Source organism: Phalangium opilio, unplaced genomic scaffold, assembly GCF_054372755.1.
Source record: "Phalangium opilio isolate 3A_F unplaced genomic scaffold, DU_Popi_V2 ptg000002l_1, whole genome shotgun sequence".
Taxonomy (NCBI): Eukaryota; Metazoa; Arthropoda; class Arachnida; order Opiliones; family Phalangiidae; genus Phalangium; species Phalangium opilio.
The window spans coordinates 11,349,982-11,371,137 of record NW_028324144.1 but is presented as its reverse complement, the minus strand read 5'-3'; the positions used below and the strand labels follow the sequence as shown (position 1 = coordinate 11,371,137).

The 21,156-nt window shown below is 38.0% G+C and overlaps 2 protein-coding genes across 2 annotated transcripts; one reads left to right on the top strand and one right to left on the bottom strand.

Annotated features, from left to right (window-relative positions):
• Positions 1-679: 679 nt before the first annotated feature.
• On the bottom strand, positions 680-17,773 carry LOC149719769 (uncharacterized). Its single transcript, XM_089861799.1, has 39 exons — positions 17,342-17,773; positions 17,192-17,269; positions 16,707-16,811; positions 14,909-16,644; positions 9,665-14,802; positions 9,431-9,594; positions 9,103-9,356; positions 8,965-9,018; positions 8,794-8,904; positions 8,622-8,734; positions 8,453-8,558; positions 8,281-8,390; positions 8,059-8,215; positions 7,941-7,996; positions 7,744-7,880; positions 7,601-7,677; positions 7,466-7,510; positions 6,940-7,138; positions 6,813-6,877; positions 6,606-6,753; positions 6,425-6,542; positions 6,255-6,355; positions 6,090-6,161; positions 5,926-6,032; positions 5,796-5,868; positions 3,231-3,332; positions 2,958-3,128; positions 2,606-2,894; positions 2,448-2,539; positions 2,320-2,382; positions 2,140-2,232; positions 2,019-2,078; positions 1,796-1,960; positions 1,543-1,706; positions 1,395-1,473; positions 1,200-1,331; positions 1,035-1,137; positions 902-976; positions 680-774 (listed from the first exon to the last, which is right to left on the bottom strand). The coding sequence occupies exons 5-39, from the start codon at positions 9,759-9,761 to the stop codon at positions 719-721; spliced, it is 4,008 nt and encodes a 1,335-aa protein (XP_089717925.1). The 5' UTR covers positions 9,762-14,802; positions 14,909-16,644; positions 16,707-16,811; positions 17,192-17,269; positions 17,342-17,773; the 3' UTR covers positions 680-718.
• On the top strand, positions 12,443-14,912 carry LOC149719770 (uncharacterized). Its single transcript, XM_089861798.1, has 4 exons — positions 12,443-12,848; positions 12,907-13,015; positions 13,578-13,668; positions 14,859-14,912. The coding sequence occupies exons 1-4, from the start codon at positions 12,443-12,445 to the stop codon at positions 14,910-14,912; spliced, it is 660 nt and encodes a 219-aa protein (XP_089717924.1).
• Positions 17,774-21,156: the final 3,383 nt, after the last annotated feature.

The window sequence follows — 21,156 nt, the reverse complement described above, 5'->3', positions numbered from 1 at the left end:
AGTGAGCCGAATGTTAAATACACATTTAAGTGATAGATGTTATGTTCTTTAAAGGAATTATTGTGGTTATGTAGTAAAAGATTTGACACTTTCACCTTTACAAGTGCACTTGGCCATATGTCGCCAAATTTGTGATATTTATTTCCGGTTTTTCTGATTGGCTGATTGCCTTCTGTTTAAAAAGTAATTTTTTTTATTGAAAATGTTAGCCCTCGACTCGGCTCGGAGAAATTTATTTTGGTTTCCCAACTTGTTTAATATTAGTACCGTCAGATGAAAATAATGAGATTGAAAATTAATTTTAACAGTGAAAATCTTTTTCCACGTTCTACAGTTTTATTTAATGGTTTTTTACCGTTGTTTTCAGTCATGAATGGCTGCTATGGTTTCGCCGTTAATTACAATGGCAAAATAACACGATCGGGGAAAACACTAAGTTGACTGTTATATTTACGGCAAAACTTGTTACTGTTATATAACTGTAAATTTTACACTGTTCTTACTGTTTGGTGGCGGTGATTTTCTTTAGAGTGTAAGAGTGTTTGATTAAGGTTTATTTAGGAAATGGGCCTATACTGGATGTACTACAATACCGGGTCAACCCGTGACGGAGGTGGAGCAAGCCCTAAACCCTCGACTTCTAATAACAATTTGTGATTGCAAAACAAAATGGCACTGATGGAAAATACAAAACTGTTGTCTTTTATTAAAAAGTTTCTTATATATTAACCTTGGTGACAATCCCTTTATTTGCGTCTAAAATTATTAAATCTCCTGGACACGTCACGACAAGAGAAAAAAAAACATTATGTTAACCAATTAAAACCATGCGGATAAACACGTGTTTAATTTGGCGAGAAATTTAAACTAGAGAATACCACGTGGCCACACCAAGACTTACCCGACTTAAACTTTCTAGTGGCTCCCTCTACTCCAACAACGCATGGTAGACCATATTCTCTGGCCACAACAGCGCCTAATTCAAATGTATTAAAACCCCGTGCGTTTATATCTATATAAAATAATTTTGTTACCATGAGACACCAAGCCCCCCAGTTCCGTAATAACTCCCGTTAACATGGGAAAGTAAGGACTCCATCCTATATCAGTTCCCTTGGCTATAAGAATTTCACCTTTCTGCAAAATAAAGAGCTAAAGTACGCGACAAGAACTAGTTTAACCCTTCACGTCGCAAGTACTTGAATTAATTTGGCTTCATGAAGATTTACAGCGACTCTAGCCTTGGCTTTGACGTACCCTTGACTCACGGGTGTTCCCGACATCGTGAAAGTTGCCTCAACTGGTTCTTCCTTTTCGTCGCTGCGGTTGATCTATCGGACAAGGGTTAAACAATCGTAAACCTAACTCGATCTTAATGAATATTGTTTAATTACAGGAATTGGATATCCTTTACTAATTAGCCCAAATTCCAAGGCATCAAGCTTTGGGAAGAGTGCCTTTCGACGAATGGCCCTGAAATTGGTCAGTAACAAATTTAAAATTACTTAATATTGACCTTCTTCCTTTGATGATTGGTTTTACTTTTGAACTATTTTGGCATTCCTCGTTTCAAACAGTTCAAAAAGCTCAAAGTTAGTCATAAAGAAGTACAACTCCTTTTCGGGTATCAATCCTTCAAGTACCATTTGCTCTGCCGTTTTCCAACAGGCTCGTCGCCATTTATTCACAGAGTAAATGTACAATGACTTGAAAGAGATACATAGTAATACTGAATTGCATCATTTTTACCCCAAAAAAATAATAATAATAAATTAAAATAAAGAGTTGTGCGTACCTTTGACATTTCCCTACAAGCTACTTGTCGTCTGCATAGCGGAATTAAAACTCTCAAGTACAATTTGGACATAAAGGTTAGAGGGACCACCAAGGCTTTAATCGTGTCCTTAGTACTCATAGCCGTTTTGGTTTTCTTAAATTGTAAGTTGGATCCAGCCATAGACTATCCACGAAAGCACGTCATTTAGTCTTAGTCAATCTTTAAACAAATACTTTCTTACCTGAAGCGTCTCAATTAAAGGCATTTCGTCCATTTCCCACGGTTTATAGTAAACGTCGAACTTTCGAAATTTCCCACAATTGAAAACATATTTAAGAAGGTAGAGAATAAGATTCATTTACCTCATTGATGCCTCGATGTCCGTGCGTTTTGAGGAACTCCTGGTACTTGAGTCCCACTTCGGACTTGGTGCTTTTCAGCCAACCAAGGGCGGACTAAAAAATTGAAGAGTTTTAAGAAATTTAGCGAAAAACCATCACGAAAAGGTATCTAGAGCGCTCGATGTAATTGCTAATTATTACATTTTTGGTCATTCTTTTAAATTCGTTAACATCAATAGCTTTTGCGATAGCTCGACTCAATTCCTGCAAGGTAAATAAAAGCCCGTTTTCCAATATTCCTTAAGCCTTGTTTAGCACGAAGTTTTTACCTCAATTGCCACCGGAACAGTTGCACTTTCTACAGTTTCCATGCAATGTGAAAGTATCGTGGCAAAATCAATGTATATAGTATTGCTCCATTCTAAGATGTGAAATAGAAATTCATTATATATATCAACTTTTGTTTTTTTTTAAATTTAGCCTATACTTGCTCCCATAGAAGACATCAAGACCGTCATAACCACGGTGTTGACCAAACCCGAAAGTAACGACGCGTCGATATGACGTACAGCGGGCTTAAAAAATAATGAAACCCATTGAATATGAATTATAAAATTAATTTTTAAATGGTTAATTATCACATCTTTAAATCCATAAAATTCCTCCATTGTTTTGATAAACATTTCATGAGCATTTTTACACTTATCCAATTGGTACTTCTGGTTATACAATGTTTTTCTGCATTTATGCAACCGCGATTTGCAAAATATCAAATTCTACAAAGATTCAACGAAGTTTGAGTTTTACTTTCGGTTTCATTCTGAATTATAAGAATATACCTGAATGTTAAATAATATCATTTTTAAATTAGAGAATGGGGGATAATATTTATTGCGTTTGTCCGCTTGGTCCGACATATCTTTGTCGTTCAAGATTTTACCAAAGCCCGATATCATCGAGGCTTCCGTCGCTAAAGATTTGACGCCATTTTGGTGAAATCGCAACGCAAACTACATTTGTAGCAAAGTAGAATTAGGAGTAATTAGGTGATCTAAGCAAAATGCGGCTAGCTCTGAGTCGCTGCTGTACTTTTAAGATTAAGATTTATATACCATTGGCATATTGAGAAATGTTCGTAAAGACATGATAGGAAAAATGATAGGACCAAATACTTCGCCGTAAAATATCCAGTTGCTTATGCTTTTATAGTAACGCTGAAAGAATACAAGGGCAAAATAATTTCGCAATACTCCGTATGGTTTCCAATGTGCTAAGGTTATATATACTATAAGTTAACGAAGAGTGCCACATAAACTTGCGAAATGCCTGTTCAACTCAATACTCGCGGGATGCAGTGACAACGATACTATAAGGTGCCATTTCTAGTTTGGCATACATTTTTTCTCTTTTCTTAAACTGTAGAAGTCACGTAAATAAAATTTCCTTATTAGCTAGGTGTGGTTCGCATTGGGGTGGGCGTGTTTGTTTCGCATGTACTAATGTAGTACAGTTGAGACCCAACCAACAAATAAACAAGTTGACTGGATCTCGTCTCCAAGACTCCAACTAAGGGATAGAATCACGCGACTAACAAGGGTGCCTGTAGCACCATCTGTCATTTAGGGACTAAAATAAATTTATTTTTTCTGATTGGACTAGTCTTGACAGAGTCTGACTCTTGGCAAGAAGGGATTTAGTATAAGAAGGCATAAATAGCGTCTTCGTGAAGAAAAAAAAACAGATACACGGCGTTTTTAATAGTCCAAGCAAAAGTTGATAAGATCTTCGTGCCCAAGTTACTCCCAAATAATTTTAGGTATTGTGAATAGTTTAGAATATTAGAGACCCGGTCTTGATAGTAGTTCTGGGATTTATGTACCTGGTAAATCGGTTCTTAAGGTAGAGACGGCGGAAGGAACAGCATTACCGAATTAATTTCCCCCGCGTGTGTGGTGAGGTTCTTTCCTAGGAGCTTTGAAAATATCGTGTAGGTCGCCCAGGCACGTGTTACGTACTACATGTGTAAAGTCTAATCGGCTTCTGATAATAGTTGGAAAGTTTTTCAAACAAGAAAGTTAGACACTTATTTAAGGCGAACCCCAACTTTAATTCAATAAATTAATTTTAAAAAATATATATACCCTAGGTCTACTCGTTCAGCACACACAAAGAGAATTTGTTTACATTATGGTTTGGCGCGCATACGTCGCGGAAATGGCGGTGCTTGCCGCTAACTATGTCAATATCGCGTGGTTTGTAAGTTCAAATATATTGTGCATGACGTCAGGGGTAACGATTTCCACACCTCCTCCCCTTTAATTCAAACTGAAAGACCCAGAACATAGCCTGTTAAAGATTCCTAGCAGAAGAAATCGATGTATTCCTGCTATAACCATGAATCTATATAACTATGAATATACAGCTCTATCATATGCCCCTTCTATCATGTCGATTTGGTTTGGGTGTTACCTTCCTAGCTTTGACGCGTTTTGCGTAGCCAATCACAAGGCAAGAGGAAGTAACGTTTATAATTTACACACCCCCGGATTCCCCCTCCCTTCTCCCGCTCCAAACACTAGCAGACACGTGACTGATGTCTCCTTTCGCTACGCCCCGCCCAAACTTTATCAAGAGGTTAGACAGCGTAACGCAGCTGTATATTCATAGTTGTGTAGATTCATGCTACAAATAAATAACAGTTACCCGGTCTTTATAAATAGTGTCCTTTCCGCCTGAAAATGAATATTTCCCACCCCCGCGCTAACCCCAAAAACAGGAGTTTTGAGAAAATATTTCGATTATAAACACAGTCAACAAATCGACTTCGATACAGCTGTCCATCAACTTAAATCAAAATTTGAGGGTTTCCTTAATATAGCCGGGTGAATTCTTTGACGATGCCAATGTTTTTTCTTTCACAATACTTCCAAGAGCAGGAAGCGGATCTTTTCTTAAAAAGGGTCCCGACAAACTTGCGTATCCGAAGTCTGGAAAACTGCTGTAAAATCTTACCATAGCGCTAATTTACTTTCTTTCGAAAGTATATTATTATTTCTTACACATTACGAGCCCCAAGGTGATTGGGGAATTTGCCTTAATCTATTTCTATCCACTCTTGTTTTTCGTGTACCCCAGAAGCAAACAAACATACACACAAAACACAATTGATAGCCATAATAGTTTGAAGCTCTGCACCCATCCTCTCTTTAAGCTGACAGTTTAACAGCTAAAATCTTGTCTATACACGACGACTGGTTTTGATCTCGTAAAACTTGTGCAAGTCAGAGACGATATATACTCAACGGGACTATCAAACAATGACAAATTCTTCATTTGCAGGACGTGTTAAAAATTATTGTACACATCTAAAAACTCATATAAGATACGTTTCACATTTCCTTTCAGAACCGGAGCTTCATACTGAATTTGAAAACCGTCCTTGTGTAACGATTTTTGAACTATCAAAGCTTTCACTTTTACCAGTCCCCTTTACGATTGCTTTATCCATGAAATCGCCTTTTCGCATGTGTCACAACTAACTAGCTGGGCATCAGCACATAACTCCGTTGGTTATTACATAACCACACTAAGTAAAATGTGGTTCTAAGTTTCCAAAGGGAAAGTAGGTGGAAAATATTTCATTTTGGTTGTATTCCCTTTAACATGTAAATATTTACCCTAAACACGTGCATCGTAAGAGTAATGAAAGCGGTGGCGTAAAAATACGAAGTTCCGTGAGCCATAACCTCTCTAGAAAAATGTCGATTACAATTTATTTAGCTTAAAGTTTTTAAAGGTAAAATTTACCCAGTATTGGCTGTGGTCAAATATTCTTCCTCACTACGCATTGACCAATCAATTTCATGCATAAGTTCAAGTTCCGATTCTCTGTCCAAAGTTGTAATTGGTCGTGCCTATATCGAACGTTATGGAGTCGTTAATATTTACTTAGGCTTTGATTTAAGTTTAACCTGTAAGATGTTTATTTGTCCGTTCTTGATGGCCCACTCCAAGTCAACTGCACATCCGTAAGCCTCTTCAATCTATCAAACAATATTAATTAAAACGGTTCAAGCAAGTTTAATTTCTTTATTAACTTCATAACTAAATAATCATTTCAAACTTGGGGTAAATACCTTGACGGCAATATTGGCTAAAATATTTGCGTTTTTTACTGAGATACTACACTTTTTCTTGCGTTCTTCATCGACAAAACTGTCCCGGACCCCTTTTTCGTCTTTAGAAGAAAACACTTGCTACTTACTGTGTACTTCTATCAAAAATATCTTAAGCTTAAATCACTAACCTGACATAACAGTCATGGAATTCTTTCCGCCAATGATTACCGACTTCAACTCCAAGTTATTCTCATGGTCCCTATGAAAAACAATCGTGTCCGGATCCGCCGATGCTGATACGACAGACTGCAAGCGCATTTATTCATTGAGTTTCCCGCGCATCTACAACTGCATGGAGTAATTACTTACCTCTCCGATTCCGTAATTGCAAGTTATGGTTACTCTATCAGCGTTACCAGTAACAGGATCCCGGGTAAAGAGGACACCGGCCGAGTCAGCGGCAACCATTTCTTGTATCACAACTGCCATCGGCGTGTTTAATTCCTGACCATTTTGTCTAAATATCAAATTTGGTTTATCAAAAATTAAAAAAGTGCGATATATAGCTCCACTCACTTTTTGTATTGAACCGCGGTAAACGAAAACTGCGAGGCCCAACATTGCACCACGGCTTCCGCGATCTATCAAAGTTAAATTGAGAGTAATTTCTAAGCCTAATTAGTTTTAGGATTAATTAACCTACTCGTTTTAATCCAATAAGACCCAAGAAAGTTTTCATTTGACCAGCGGCGGACATTTCTTCCGAATCTTCCCCAGAAGCTGATGACCTAACGGCGAACCGCTTACCGTGGTAATTGTCACCACAAATTTTGGTCAGTTTCTTCTCGATTTGCGTTAAAATCGATTGTGGTAAAACAAGAAAACCAATGGTTGAAGAGATTCTGCAAGTAGATGATTAATCGTGCAAGTACTTTAACCATAAATTCATAAGACATATTCCATAAGTTTGTTAGTGGTTGCTGAGAGCTTGACATGAAGCGACGCAGGTGAAACGTCATAGATTTTATTAAAGCAACGCGTGGTAAGGCACTTTCAAAGGCTTAGTACATACTAAATAGGAATATGGACTGCAAGACCGAGTGAAGTCACTCGGGTGTCGTTCTTGAACTAGCTATCAGTAAGTTTCTAGCATTACGAAGCATAGGTTGCGTCATATTTATGGAACATATCTTACGGTTTAACTAATTCAAGTAATGACACTTTCGTACTTTTCGCAGATGTCTTCTATGTCCTCATTATTACTTTCTGGGCTCCTAATTAATGCGTTCAACTTTAATAATTAAAAACTCAAAAGATTAATTAAAAAGTAAAACATACCAAACTACTTTTTCTAAAGTTTTAACTCTTGAATTTTATTTTCTTTTGAAAATATATCGTAAGCTAAAGTAGAAACCACAATGGCGTTGGGAACATTATAGGTCTGGTTAAAAAAAGGGTTAATTATAGTTATTTAATATATTAAAAATTAAACGATACCCAATATTACCGGTTCAATTTGTTTGCTGAGACTAAATAGACTGGCCAATGAAGACCCTTTACCACCAGTCACGCTTGGATAGTGACTTTCCAAATCCGCTAAGGCAACTACTTCATTACCCGGTTTATTCACCGGGTATTCGCTATCTGAAGACCAATGTTGAGATTAGATTCCATAAATTATTGAAGAGTTAATTACCTAAGTACTTAGAGGCATAAGCGAACAACTAGGAGGCGATAATGAGGACCTTTCAGCGTTGCTTCTGTATAAAATGATGATCATTACAATTGGGTACTTGATTAATAAGTGGACGCGCGGATGTACCGGTTATTTTGAAGTATCACGGCCTCTCCAATGTCATCCTGCAGAACAACCGCGGTGAAGGTCACATTTACTTTGCGCTTTGTGTTTTTTAAATCCGAATCTGGCCAATTAACTTCGTCCATTTGCTTACCAAAGTTTATACGAAAATGGTATCGACCTGTGTGGAGATAACTAGCTTTTAAACTAGGCCTAATTCTTAAGTATCTTTTAGCTTAAGCTGACCTGTCGATAGAACCGCTTCTTTTACGCGATCTTCTTTATTATATAACATTTGTATTTCCTTCAGTTTGTACGTCATTGAATTTCTCAGCACAACAAACCCGTATTTCAGTCTAAAAATACGCTTATCTATTGGCAAAAGCTTTTATTTTAGAATAAACTAATAGGACGGTACTTGTTAGGATATGGAAATAATTGGAAAGACCCAAAATGGAACATTTGCCCATCTTTGGTGTAGACGATAACCTCTGTTTGGCTGTCTGGTGTCTCATTGTCTATTTCTGTATATTGCAACTCCAATTACGTAAGTGCTGTAGTCTTAACTGAATTTTAATTATACTTACCAACACTTCGTTTCCTGGCACCCCACAAAGTGACCCTTTCTTCGTGACCTTCAATAGACACTGATCCAATAAGATTTCCGGCTTGGACGTAACTGTCTAAGTTTTGAATGAAACTAAATATGGAAAAAACCATAAGGTTATTCAATAATGCACTCAATGGAGACAAACGTACTGAACTTTGGGTCGCCATGGTTGAAGTCGTCTTTGACATCCGAAAAATTCAGCCAATTCCGCGTTCGAAATATCACATTGAAGATCATGGATAGGCGAAGAACACATCCAGCTGTATTAAAGTTAACCTTTAAGCACAAATTTAAGCGAAAAAAAAAGCGCAAAAACTTACTATAAACCGAGTTTAACGTGAACCATTTTCCTTTCACCATTTTCCGACGTTTCTCTAAATCATAGACGAAAATAGCCCAAATTAGTCTACGTTAGGCTTAGCGTTTCAAAAACTGGAAATAAGGCTTAATATGGTTACTCTAATAGGCCGGTATAGGAAACCCTCCACTTTCTCATAGGCACGACACATCTGATTCTCAATCCATTACCGACAAAGCAGTCCATTGTTGTTCTTGGTAAATTGGTCATTTGAATCTTGGGCAAGTTGTAACTTTTACCATTTTCAAGTCGCATGAATAATGTGGCCAGTGACACTTGTCCGCATCCGGTCAGGCGAACCAATAAACGCTGTTTTTGACCGTGACACCCATAAATTAAAATTGTGTCCGATTCCTAAATAAAAGTTAGTCTTTAGAGGTTTAAGAAAACGAAAAGTGGAAAACATCAATTGATTGGAAATATCGTACATCTTGCTTTATTGAACGTCTATATTCCAAATCTCTTTGTGAAGCTGGGATTTTGATAGCGTTATCTTCTAAATCGCCCGAGTCCGTAGTTGGGTATTCGCGAAGACGTGGGTTATTGTTTCGAGTTAGAAGCAAGATTATTTCCCATAAAATTTGGAGAAAACCTAAAATTTTTAAAAATTCCAAATAATGATAACCAAAAAACCATATCATTAAGAAACCAGTTAAACATACCTCGTTTCAATGTGACTAAATTAAATATCCGTACATTAATGATATAAACAGCGTAGATTAGTTTATAAATTATACTGAAAGGTTTTAAAACTAACATTTTGAACTAAACAAATTTCACGCACAATTTCCTCGTTTTAAAGTATAACATTAAGCGGCTTCAATTTACCTAGTCAACGAGGACTGCCGAATATTAATAGGTAATGTGTCGAGATATTTTTTAAGTTTAAAGATAATTTTGTATATGTATTATAGCGACATTGGATTTTATCTGAGAATTCTTAACTATATCTTTAATTCAACCGCCTAAAATAAGAGACAACTTGGATAAAGCCTGGTTTTCACCAGACAAATTTCACGGAACCATTAAATAAAATTCCGCTTAATTTTGAGGATAATTCTTGCAAAAAAGGGTGCCAAACTATTCTTACTAAAACTCGTAATATGAAGGAGCGCGAGCTCGCGCAGACCAAGGCTTACCAGTCATGTTGAAAATGCGGTGTACAAAACCGCAGATATCGATTACTTGATTTTTAGAATTCTTTGAAAATCATCAGTAATCAAAATCATTTCTGCGGGTAATCAAAGGTAATCAGAAATCTCCGATAATCACTGGAAATCACGTGAAATCTCGAGAAAATTTGAAATAATCACATGATTTACTAGTAATCTTTTGTAATCACCTCGGTAATCACGCCTTTCGTGAAATAATTACGCATAATCAATGGTGGAATTCGAAAATCCAAAATAAAAATCATAATCAGTTGAAATAGAAATAATCACTGTATTCATCGAAATTCACGAGGAATCCAGTGGTAATCACGGCATTCACCAAAAAATCACCGGAATTCATTGGAATTCAAACGGAAATCACAAGTAATCCGCGGCAATAACGGGAAATCAGTGGAATGATTATAGAAATCACCGAAAATAATCGTAATCACAGAAATCAAGGAATTCGTCCAGTAATCATAGGAATTCATATAAAAATTCAGAAATCAGTAATCAGGTGTACAAAATTTTGGTGAATGACTAGCCCCTCGCCAAAACCAAGCCTATGACGGCACGCATTCGTTGATTCCTATTGGACAACGATTTCTTTTCCGTTAAAATTTGCGGCAAAATAGAAAACTAATTCCGTACTTGCCGCCTAGAAAACCCGAAAATTAGCGGCAAGTTAAGGTTTTTCTTGCTTTTTGGTCCAGTGAAAACCAGCCTTTTAGCCAGAGAAATCATATCTCAAATGGACGACCAAAAGAGAGTGATTGCAGTTTTTCCTTGTACCGAAGCAAGGTCACGCAAAAATCCCTTTTTTTCTCAAATCTACTTGTTATTGAATCGAGCTTAGATAAAAAAGTATAATCTGTTTTATTTGAAAATAATATTGCACGGGCGATAAAGTATACTACTGTCTATTACCAAGAAGATAAGGCCTGATGACGCTTTAATATACAAGGATAATTTTTGATTACATGTAACATTTTTCGTATTATGTTTACTGTTTTGAAAATATTTCACTGAACTAAAATCCGGGTCCTTAATATGTGGGTAAAATTTAGAGACCTATCCAATAATTTATTTTATAAAAAACAAAGTTGCTGAGGGTGGTTTTCGTTTCCATAAAATTAATCGGAGATTTTGACGAACAACTGGAAAATGTCCTTAGAAATAATATGGGAAATTTTCGAAACTTGCCCACTTTGTAACTACCAGTAAATATCCTTTCAAAAATAACAATATTTAGATTTGAAAAATTTCTTAAATGAAAGCCCCATATTTGGAATTGCAGATGTTTTTTTTTTTTTTCATTAAGAAAAATTAAGTTCAAGTCATTCTTCCCGAAAATAACGCTCGTACGCCACCAAACGGGAGAATTTGGCATAGGCGTACCTCAAGGAAGAGTCACAACCTCGGACCTCCGCGCTCTGTTCTATTTTCTTTAGTGTTATTTTCGCGTTTGAACGAGGTTAAAGTTTGTTTAAAAAGTTAGCGCGCCGAAATTAAATTGAAAATTCCGCGGATGTTCTTGAAATCATCATTTAATTCAAAAAACTCATCGTTAAAATCCTTTAGAATTTCGTTTAAACTTAGGCCCAGGGTTGTCATTATAAGATAAAACGTTTAAATATTAGTAAAAAACATCAATATTAGCAAACTAAATTAATACAATCATGTACATCATCAAATTTAATTGTGGCGATAAACTGCAGTGGCCACGGTTAGCCTCAGTCAAAAGCAGCTAATGTAAAATAAAACCGCACTATTTCTTAACGCGCAATATCACAAATCATCTTAAGTACATGGAATAGGCGAGGGGGATGAAACAGATTTCGCGAGTATGCATTCACCCTCCAAATGCATGTCACAGACCAAGGAGAGAGTCCGACACATACCCCTATTTATTTTTGGTAATGTAGAAGGCCACTCTTGAACTTTCGTCGTTATACTGTGGATATAGTGACTTTAGCTTAGCTGGTCAAAGTTTTAGGGTAATTAGCTAGCTAAAAGGTCATTTTAACTTTTTAGCGTCCAACAAATTTTGTAGCTAGAACAGATTGAAGCTAATTAAACTATATTACAAATTAAAGGTAATAAAACAAGATTACCGATTAAAGATAATTAAACAAGATTACCAATGTCATTGAAATCCGTTTGTGCACAAGGAAATTCCAAAGAGACCCCAGCTACTATGAACGCTATAGGGCCGTAATTAAAGAACAATTAGAACTAGGCATAGCAGAAGTAGTACCCCAAGACCAATTAGCTATCTCAAAACCAGGCATGTATTACATGCCACACCAGGGTGTAGAAAGGGAAAATGTCCAAACAACCAAAACACGTGTCGTTTTAGACGGCTCATCACATGCCTATGGGAAACCCTCCCTAAATGACTGCCTACTACCAGGTCCCAATTTAACTCCTAACCTCCTATTAATTCTTGCCCGATTTCGAAATAACCAAATAGCAATAGTGGCAGATATTGAAAAAGCATTTCTGCAAATAGCTTTGGATGAGGAAGATAAAGATTCCGTAAGGTTTATCTGGTTCCAGGAGGAAAATGATAGTATTAAAATAGGCCATTACATAACCCTAAGAATGACGAGAGTACCCTTTGGGGTAACCTCAAGTCCCTTTCTGTTAGGCTGTACCATTAAATACCACATCCAGCAAGCCACAGACCTACCAGGTCTAACCAGACATATACTGAACAATGACCTTTTTTGTCGACGACCTCACCACTTCAGTAGAAAATGTAGATCAAGGTTATGAAGTATCCCTTAGTGCCGCGAAATTGATGAAGGAAGCCGGGATGAGATTTGGAAAATGGGGTACTAATTCCATGGAAGAAGAAGGGTATGGAATGGTGAGGTGAATAGGCAGACGGCTACGCGAAATGTAGGGTCACGTGGGAAAACTCTCCTCTCCTCTCGGCACTAGCTGTAACGCGAATACTACTCTGCGCAATATTGGCGCCCAAGCAGAGAGAGGGATACACTGTTTAGATCCGCTCCCTACCGCCTCTGATACAGCGCGCCTGCGCGGAAGCTTTCAACGTTGGTGATAAACTCGGGAAGGAGGGAATGAAAAGGGGGAAGTTACGATTTTTCAACGCGCTCTCTTTAACACTATAGGACCCTTCCATACCCTTCTTCTTCCATGCTAATTCACAGGATTTAAGAGATAGATGGACAAAGCATGATAACCAAGGGGGCCCAAAATTATTCGAACAAAATACTGAAACCATAGAAAATAAAGTATTGGGTGTAAATTGGGACCCTAATTCGGACATGTTAACATTTAACCTTTCCAACCTAATCAAAACCAGTCAGGTTATGAAATATACCAAACGCCAGGTGCTTAGTTTCATCGCGCAAATTTTCGATCCCTTAAACCTACTCTGCCCATTCACAATTAGGGCAAAAATGTTATTACAATTGTTATGGGAAACTAAGGCAAATTGGGATACAGAGCTTCCCCAAGAGACCAAGGGTATTTTCGAAACATGGGTAAATGAATTTTCTCTCCTACACCACCTCAAAATCCAAAGAAACTACTATTTCAAAGCCACAGATGAAATAGCAGAAATTGAGCTCCATTGTTTCTCCGATGCGAGTTTAAAAGCCTACGCCACCTGTGTTTATGTTAGGTATAAAACCATAGCGAACCAAATAGGTTGTGCAACCTTGAGATCAGCGATTTCGCGTAAATTGTGCCCTTGGTAATACTTCGTATTACCGGGGGGAGTGTTAAGAAATTGTGTATATAATTCACGCGAAATAATTAATTTGTAAACTTTGTAAAAATTAATGTTAAAATCCCTTGTTAAAATCATTCTAAAATTTTTGTAAACATGTATTCAAACCTTAAAAAATAAGAGAAAAACAAAATTCCCAGTCCCTTACAAACCAACCCCAATACGAAAACAAGTTCAAATTTTCCTAAAACGCCAAGACCTCTTCAAAACCACCCAACGTAATTTCCCCAAAACCCCAGGTAAACATCATTGACGTCATGGGCCAAAAAGCAATACTCCAAAACTTTCCAAAAACCGCACCCGCACCTCGCCTGCGAGGCCAAAGCGAAAGCCCCCGTAAGATGATGACGTCAATGATGCTTTTCTAAAAAGGCTTGGCGAGAAAGGGAAGTATATGCATTCCATTCGTAGCTCTCTGACCAAAGGGTCTCCACCTTATAGTAAGTACCGTTATAGTTTTGAAACTAACAACTCCTTAGAAACTTTAAATATTTTTAGTGTAAATAAAATAACTATTTTTTGAAATACAACTCAAAGTTTCCACCTCTTTTGCACTATTAAATTCAAGTTCACCAAGTCCAAGTCCAACCAAATCTACCAACTGTTTCAGTCCGGTCGGTAGGTTACCAAGCAATTAAAAGCTCTCCCAACCCAGCGCTATTCTTCACATAGAAACCCGCGCCGGTCTCTCATGATACCTAAACGTTTTTCATATTTTATTATTTTGTACTATGAAGCGCGCCGTAGTTTCTCCTCGCGCTTGCCCGTTTCGTTCCGGTAAAGAGAGCAAAGATTTGGTCTATTTTAACAGTACTTTCGCCGAGTGAAGAATTTGGTTAGCTCAGTACTTCTGGTCTCATCTAACTTCTGATATATTTAAAGTTCCCTAAAAAGAAATTTTAACTTAAATTTCGATATAAAGTTAAGGGTTTCTGTATTTAGAAAGATAAAGGAAAGTTCTTCATGTTGAGAGAAAAAATGCTTTTACTTACATGAATCATCGGGTTTTAAATTGTTATTTTTCTTTAAAAGTTCACAAAAACGTCTTAACGCGGCTATCGAGGAACTTTCTTCAAACGAATTATATCCAGAACATATTCTTTTTTTCGAACTCGCGTTCGAAATCGAGATCAAAATTATCATCGCGAAAAAGATCTTAGTTACGAAGAAGTTGGACATTTTCACTTCGTTAACGCTGCTGGTGTAATTCTCTTTCGTGGATTTACTTTCAAAGACACGACGACGAATGAACAATATTCACAATGTAAGCGTGGTTGAACGTTTTTCAAGCCTCTAGTGATTGTTCATTGAGAGTTTAAGCAATGGTCTTGTAATTTGTCTGTTCTCAATGTAATATTCCAATAATATAAAGAGATTTGTTATAGTGAGCTTCATTAACCTTTTTTTTTTTTTGGTATAGTTGTCGCACGCTCATTTGTTAAACTTCGTAAACTCCCTAGTACGTCATTGCACGATGTTTTGTTTTTCATAGCTTGAATAATCGTCTATTGGGCTGTCAGAAACAAAGATCATAGTCTGATATTTGTCAGAACATAGCTTGAATAATCGTCTATTGGGCTGTCAGAAACAAAGACCGTAGTCTGATATTTGTCAAAACATAGCTTGTTGTCAAATATTAAATTTTTCGTGTCAGAGAGACTGAACAGAATTTTAATCCTGAATTTGTAATTCTGCAAAATTTTACATAACAGAAGGAGACCAAACTGCCATTGAATTATTAAGTCATCGTGGAACAGAATGATAACGAAAAGTTCAAGAAACATAACAGTATACCTGGAATAGATTTAATTTTAGAAGTAGGAATGGAGAACAGAGTAATCTGGGCGCGCGTCAAAGTCCCGGATCCCCTTCCACGGGACGGAGGGAAATGGAAGAAGAGGCGCGTCATAGCAACAGAGGTAAAATGGAATTACGTATTTTTCGCCGTACCCGTCAGCAACGTCATCAAAACGCAGTTTAAGTGAGCCTATAAGATAATCTAAAACTTTTCGTTACGTGTTGGAGGGAGCTAGGGGCTCTACACTGGGCTATGAGTCGGACTGAAGTAAATACTAACCGTTAGACTCCATTCCTACTTCTAAAATTAAATCTATCCCTGATTATACCTTAAAAGAATATCCAAATATAAAAGGAAACATGTGGAAAAAAATTTCTCACATTTCAAAATAATTAGGATTTAATTATTCTTCAAATGGAGGACTACTGTGCCATCCGCCATTGGTTTAGTGGCGTCTGCTAAATCGAGCCTCTTAAACCTGAATTCTCACAGGCTGAGAGAGGTAAGGGCAACGAAATATAGTTTATCATAAAATACACGCAGGGAGCGAAGTGATTGGTCGAAGGTGCAATTTTAGTTCATCAATGAAATCTGAATCTATTTCGATTTTGCAAAATGTAGATAGATCTTTCAAATGGCAGAATAATTGATAAAAAAGCCACTTTATAATTTGGCTTAATTGTTAAGGAGGTTTTGGTAAAATAGGGAAAGCTACGACGTATCTGTGGAGAAAGAAAGTAGTGTTGCGCATAAACACGAGCACGGTCTTTCTAGGCTTAACTTAAGCATTATTATGCAGAGCGCGATTTGCTTAAAAAGTGTTTCATTGCAATTTTAAATAAGAGAAATTCAAATATATTTTAATTCAATATTTTATTGGAGAAATGAACTCGTGGCAACTCCAATAAATGGCCGCTTCTATTTATGACACTATATTGAAGTAAAAGGCAATTAAAAAAAATAAAAGTCTTCATTTCTTCAAATATAATTACTGATTTAATCATTGCTTCGGGAATTTGTTTTATTCGCATATGTTCTTTCTGCGATTTGACCTGCAATGCTCTGGCGACGCAGCAAAGAAGAGGAGTCGGTATTTTCTAAGTAAAACGGTCAAAGTGAGAACAGAACTATATTACGCAAACTTCTTATATTATAGCCAGTTGTAAGAACCAAGCAGACAGGTTTTAACCATGGAGAAAACCCGTGTGTCGATTTTAAAAATAATTCTATAAATACGGTCACACGTATATTTTACTAAACTATTTCTTTGACTTGTTCTTATTAATTTGTGTATCCCTGATTCCCTGAGATTTACCCAAGAAAAGACTACTGTTACCCTAATTCATCTTTGAGATGGACAGTTACTCTCGAATTAGATGTGACATAGTCATTAAAAATACTATAGGAACTGTCATACTTATGGAACATACGAGGTCTGTAATAATAATAGTCGCATGTATAATTAAAATTGTCTAACCTTTTGAAGGATTTCCTCACATATGGGAAGGTCTTCCACGCACGTTTCGTTGTTGGCTAAGGTATTTTGAAAGAAATCCTACGATAATTTCAATTATTAATCTTGGAAATAAATGCATATCGACCAAAAGCGAATTGAAGATATACTTACTAAATATCTATTCTTTTTACATTCAGTGGATTTCGGAGGTAAAACTGAAATATTTCAAAGGATATTATCAGAAGTACATAATACTTCTCTTCGAGAGAAGTGTACCACAAAGCGGGGTAAGTGTAACGTCACTCTTCCCAACATCGGAACATTTAGAGCAAGGTTACTAAAACGAATCACATACGCGATAAATAGTTCCCTCATCATTACTCTATTAGAGTTTAAATATTTGTCATTTTTGTCCCACGTCAAGACGAGGTTTGTGGGATGATTTCTGGGGATTTAGTGCCAAACAATTATAGAATTCACCTTACGGTGCGATGCCCATTTGTAGTTTGATGAGCGGGAAAGCAAACTAAAAGGGTGAGCCTGGGAAGAATGGCGTTACATAACTAAAGCATTAAGAGGATACAGAGTGTCATCCTTCTTCTATTATTCAGGAATTATTATTAAAACGCATTAACGTTTTCGAAAATCTAAGTGGTTGTCAAGCTTATCTCTCCCTAATTTCGGACATTGCCTGTTAGTTTAAACACTACGCGTGAGTTTAAATCCTTGAGGACTAAAGTTCTTAACATACAAAGGAAATAGTGCAACCAATGCGTGATCTAAGAACCATGTCTGAATATGGCTATACAGGGTGCTTCTGATTAGTCAGCCATAAATTGAAAGGCTTTTTTTTTGGTCAAACCAGAAGTGAGATGAGTCTAGAAGTGAAGGGCTCTAGCATTGGTAATACATCCTGGCATTAGTGAACAAATTTGAGGATTTTATGCCGCTTCCCACGCGCCTACGCTAGAGTGAAAAAATTGGTCGAGTTCCATTAGTTCACGTGTGTGACTATTTCCTGGTTTTATGTGGACAATATTTGGAAACCCGTAACTAAATATTATTTTAAGCTTTACGCTCACTTTGACCAAAAGAAAACAACCTTCAATGTATGGCAGTTTTTTTATAAAAAATAAATCTATGGTTATGCAAGAAAAATAAAAGTTGACTAAAAAGGTACAATGGTAAGAATCTCCCTGTTTTTAAAAATAAATAAAGTTTTTACTTACAATGTTGTCTGGGGGGAATTAACGACACGCTAGTTTAAAGTTAGAACATGTTTATTATCCGACAACTGGTTGAACACAGGGCCGGAAATAAGCACAGGACACTGGACATTCTCCAATAAAATTTTGAAATGTCCCATAATTTTTTTAAAAACTAAGGGGGTCACTGGACATTTTGACCTATAAATTTTCCGAAGATTTAATACCTTGACTATGGAGAAGCGACACCATTTTTGCACACTCCAGTGGACAATGTCCTATAAATTTTCCAGTCAAACAGGGGGTCACTGGACACACGTCCTATAACAGATTTTTCTTATTTCCGGCCCTGGGTTGAACACTGCCTGCCTTAGAAGTTACAGCAGACGACGTAACCTCGGATCGGGCAGTACATATTATTTGGTCGGTGCCGGTGGTGCACAGGCTACACCACCAACATCTCCCCTTTTTTATTAATTGTTTAACAGTCAGTACTTAATAAACACTCTGTCCAATATTAAAACTATCTTCAACATTAACGTAAACTATTCCAAACGCTAGATTAACTTTAACAATCATACAATCAATCAAACCCTTAAAATAACTATAACATACACAATAAACTATAAAATTCTACAACATTGGTTTCTTAACTATTACATGTTACTGTCATTTTTTTTCCTTTCTTTAACCGAGATCTAGTTAAACTTCTTTGGCTTCACCAACTTGTTCTTCGGCCGTAGGATGCGTTCAATTCTTTCCAGCGAGGTGTTTCCTCTGACTGTGGACTTTGGTAGTGGCTGTTCCAGACTGCCCTCTTTTGTTAAGTGGCCCCCTTCTGAGTGTGACACAGGAGCTGGTGACTGACTAGATTGTGGATGTACTTGCAGTGCGTTTCCGCACACTGGCTGATTCCCCGTTTGTGCGGGCTGGCTCGGGTGGTCTTGGCTTGAGCTCATCCCGAACGTGCTTGCTTGAATTGGCTCGCTTTCATGCTTGGGTGACGTTGTTCGCAGGCCCTTAATGGCCGTATATCCCTTCGATTTCTCCTTATCGCACTTCCCTGTTCAGTTATGATTGTATACGACCTTGGGCCACTCTGCTTGACAAACACCTTGAATCCAGGGGGTGTGCTTTTTCCGAGGATCGACCAAAACAGTTTCGCCTATCCTCAGCGGCGCAAGGGCTTTTGTGCCCCTATTGTACCACGGCCTCATAGCTGCTTGACGACTGGCGATGATATCGGTGACTTTCTCTACCACAACAGGCCGGAGTTTTTCTTCCGTTAGCGGGAGCAGAGAGTGGATTTTTCTGGAATACAGCTTTTGCGCTGGGGTAGTGCCATCTGCCTGTGGTGTACAACGCCAATCCAACACGGCCAACATCACGTCTTGTCGGGCGTAGCGTGCTTTCTTTATGAGTCGTTTAACTATTTTTACCGTGGACTCCGCCTTTCCATTTGCGCGGCTATGATAAGGTGACGTGGTGATATGGTTGAATCCCCACTCTCTCGCAAAGTTCGAGTATTCCTGACTCACAAAATTTGTGCCGTTATCGGTGACCACTACTTGCGGTACTCCATGCCTGGCGAAGTGTGCCTTTGTACAGCGTACTATCGTCGATGCCACCATATTGGGTAGTACGTCCATTTCCCAGAAGCTACTATAGTAGTCAACTGTGACTAAATAGTTGACTTGGTTCAACGTAAAGATGTCTTGTCCGACCATTTGCCACGGCAATGTGGGGATTTCAAAAGGTTGTAGAGGTTCCCGTCTCTGCCGGTCAAGAAATGCTTGACAACAGGTGCATTTATCTTCATAGTCTACTATTTCGCTTCTCATATTTATCCAGAACACTAGATCCTTTGCTTTCCTCAGTGTCGCTTCTGCTCCAACGTGACTGTAATGCAGGCGGTACATGATGTCTTTTCTGATTGCTGCCGGTATTACTAGCCTGGTCCCCTTGAAGATCAGATCGTCTTGCGCCGTGAGTTCGTCCCGGAAGTTCCAATACTCTCTTATGCCCGGCTCGAGTTTCTCTTTAGTACTAGGCCAGCCTTGTAACACAGTCTGGTACAGTTTTTTCATGTTTGTATCTGCCCGGGTGGCTGACCTAATTAGCCTCTGTGTCTCCGAGCTGACTGGGAGGAATCGAACGTTTTCTGCGGCAGCAATTTCTTCGAAGATTGAATCTTCGACCCGGTATATATCCACGTGCGGGACTTGAACTGGCCCCACATGTGGAAGGTACGCTCTGCTCAGAGTGTCGGCAATGTAGAGCGTGGATCCTGGTTTATATATCACCTTCAAGGAGTAAGGCTGTAGCGCCAGCAACATTCTTTGTAACCTTTTAGGAGCGAGCCGGGGTGCTTTTCCAAAAATGGGTAAGAGGGGTTTGTGGTCCGTTTCAACGACGACCTCTTGTGACCCTCCTATGTAATGGTCAAACCTTGTGCATCCGAAAACTATGGCTAGGCATTCTTTCTCTATCTGTGCATAACATTTCTCTGTGGACGTTAAGGCGCGCGACGCATATGCTACCGGACGCCCCTCTTGGAGGAGAACGGCTCCTAGGCCCACCTCGGACGCGTCGCCCTGTATGATCACTGGTTTTCGTTGATCGTAGTAGCTTAAAACAGGTGCTTGTGTGAGTTTTTCTTTAAGTAGCTTGAAGGCCTCTATTTGTGACCGCTGCCACATAAACTCGGCCTCATTCTCCATTAGCTTCCTTAACGGTTCTGTGACCTCCGATAACGCAGGAACAAACCGGCCGAGGTAGTTC

What these genes read in the sequence shown, in the direction of transcription:
- LOC149719770 (XM_089861798.1), top strand. Translation starts at nt 12,443, where the DNA reads ATGTATTACATGCCACACCAGGGTGTAGAAAGGGAAAATGTCCAAACA. An exon ending in GCAAGCCACAGACCTACCAG is followed by an intron (nt 12,849 to 12,906) that starts GTCTAACCAGAC and finishes TCACCACTTCAG; the next exon opens with TAGAAAATGTAGATCAAGGT. An exon ending in AGGGTATTTTCGAAACATGG is followed by an intron (nt 13,669 to 14,858) that starts GTAAATGAATTT and finishes TTCTGTATTTAG; the next exon opens with AAAGATAAAGGAAAGTTCTT.
- LOC149719769 (XM_089861799.1), bottom strand. Translation starts at nt 9,761, where the DNA reads ATGTTAGTTTTAAAACCTTTCAGTATAATTTATAAACTAATCTACGCT. An exon ending in CCATGGCGACCCAAAGTTCA is followed by an intron (nt 8,735 to 8,793) that starts GTACGTTTGTCT and finishes TTCCATATTTAG; the next exon opens with TTTCATTCAAAACTTAGACA. An exon ending in GTAAAGGATATCCAATTCCT is followed by an intron (nt 1,332 to 1,394) that starts GTAATTAAACAA and finishes CTTGTCCGATAG; the next exon opens with ATCAACCGCAGCGACGAAAA.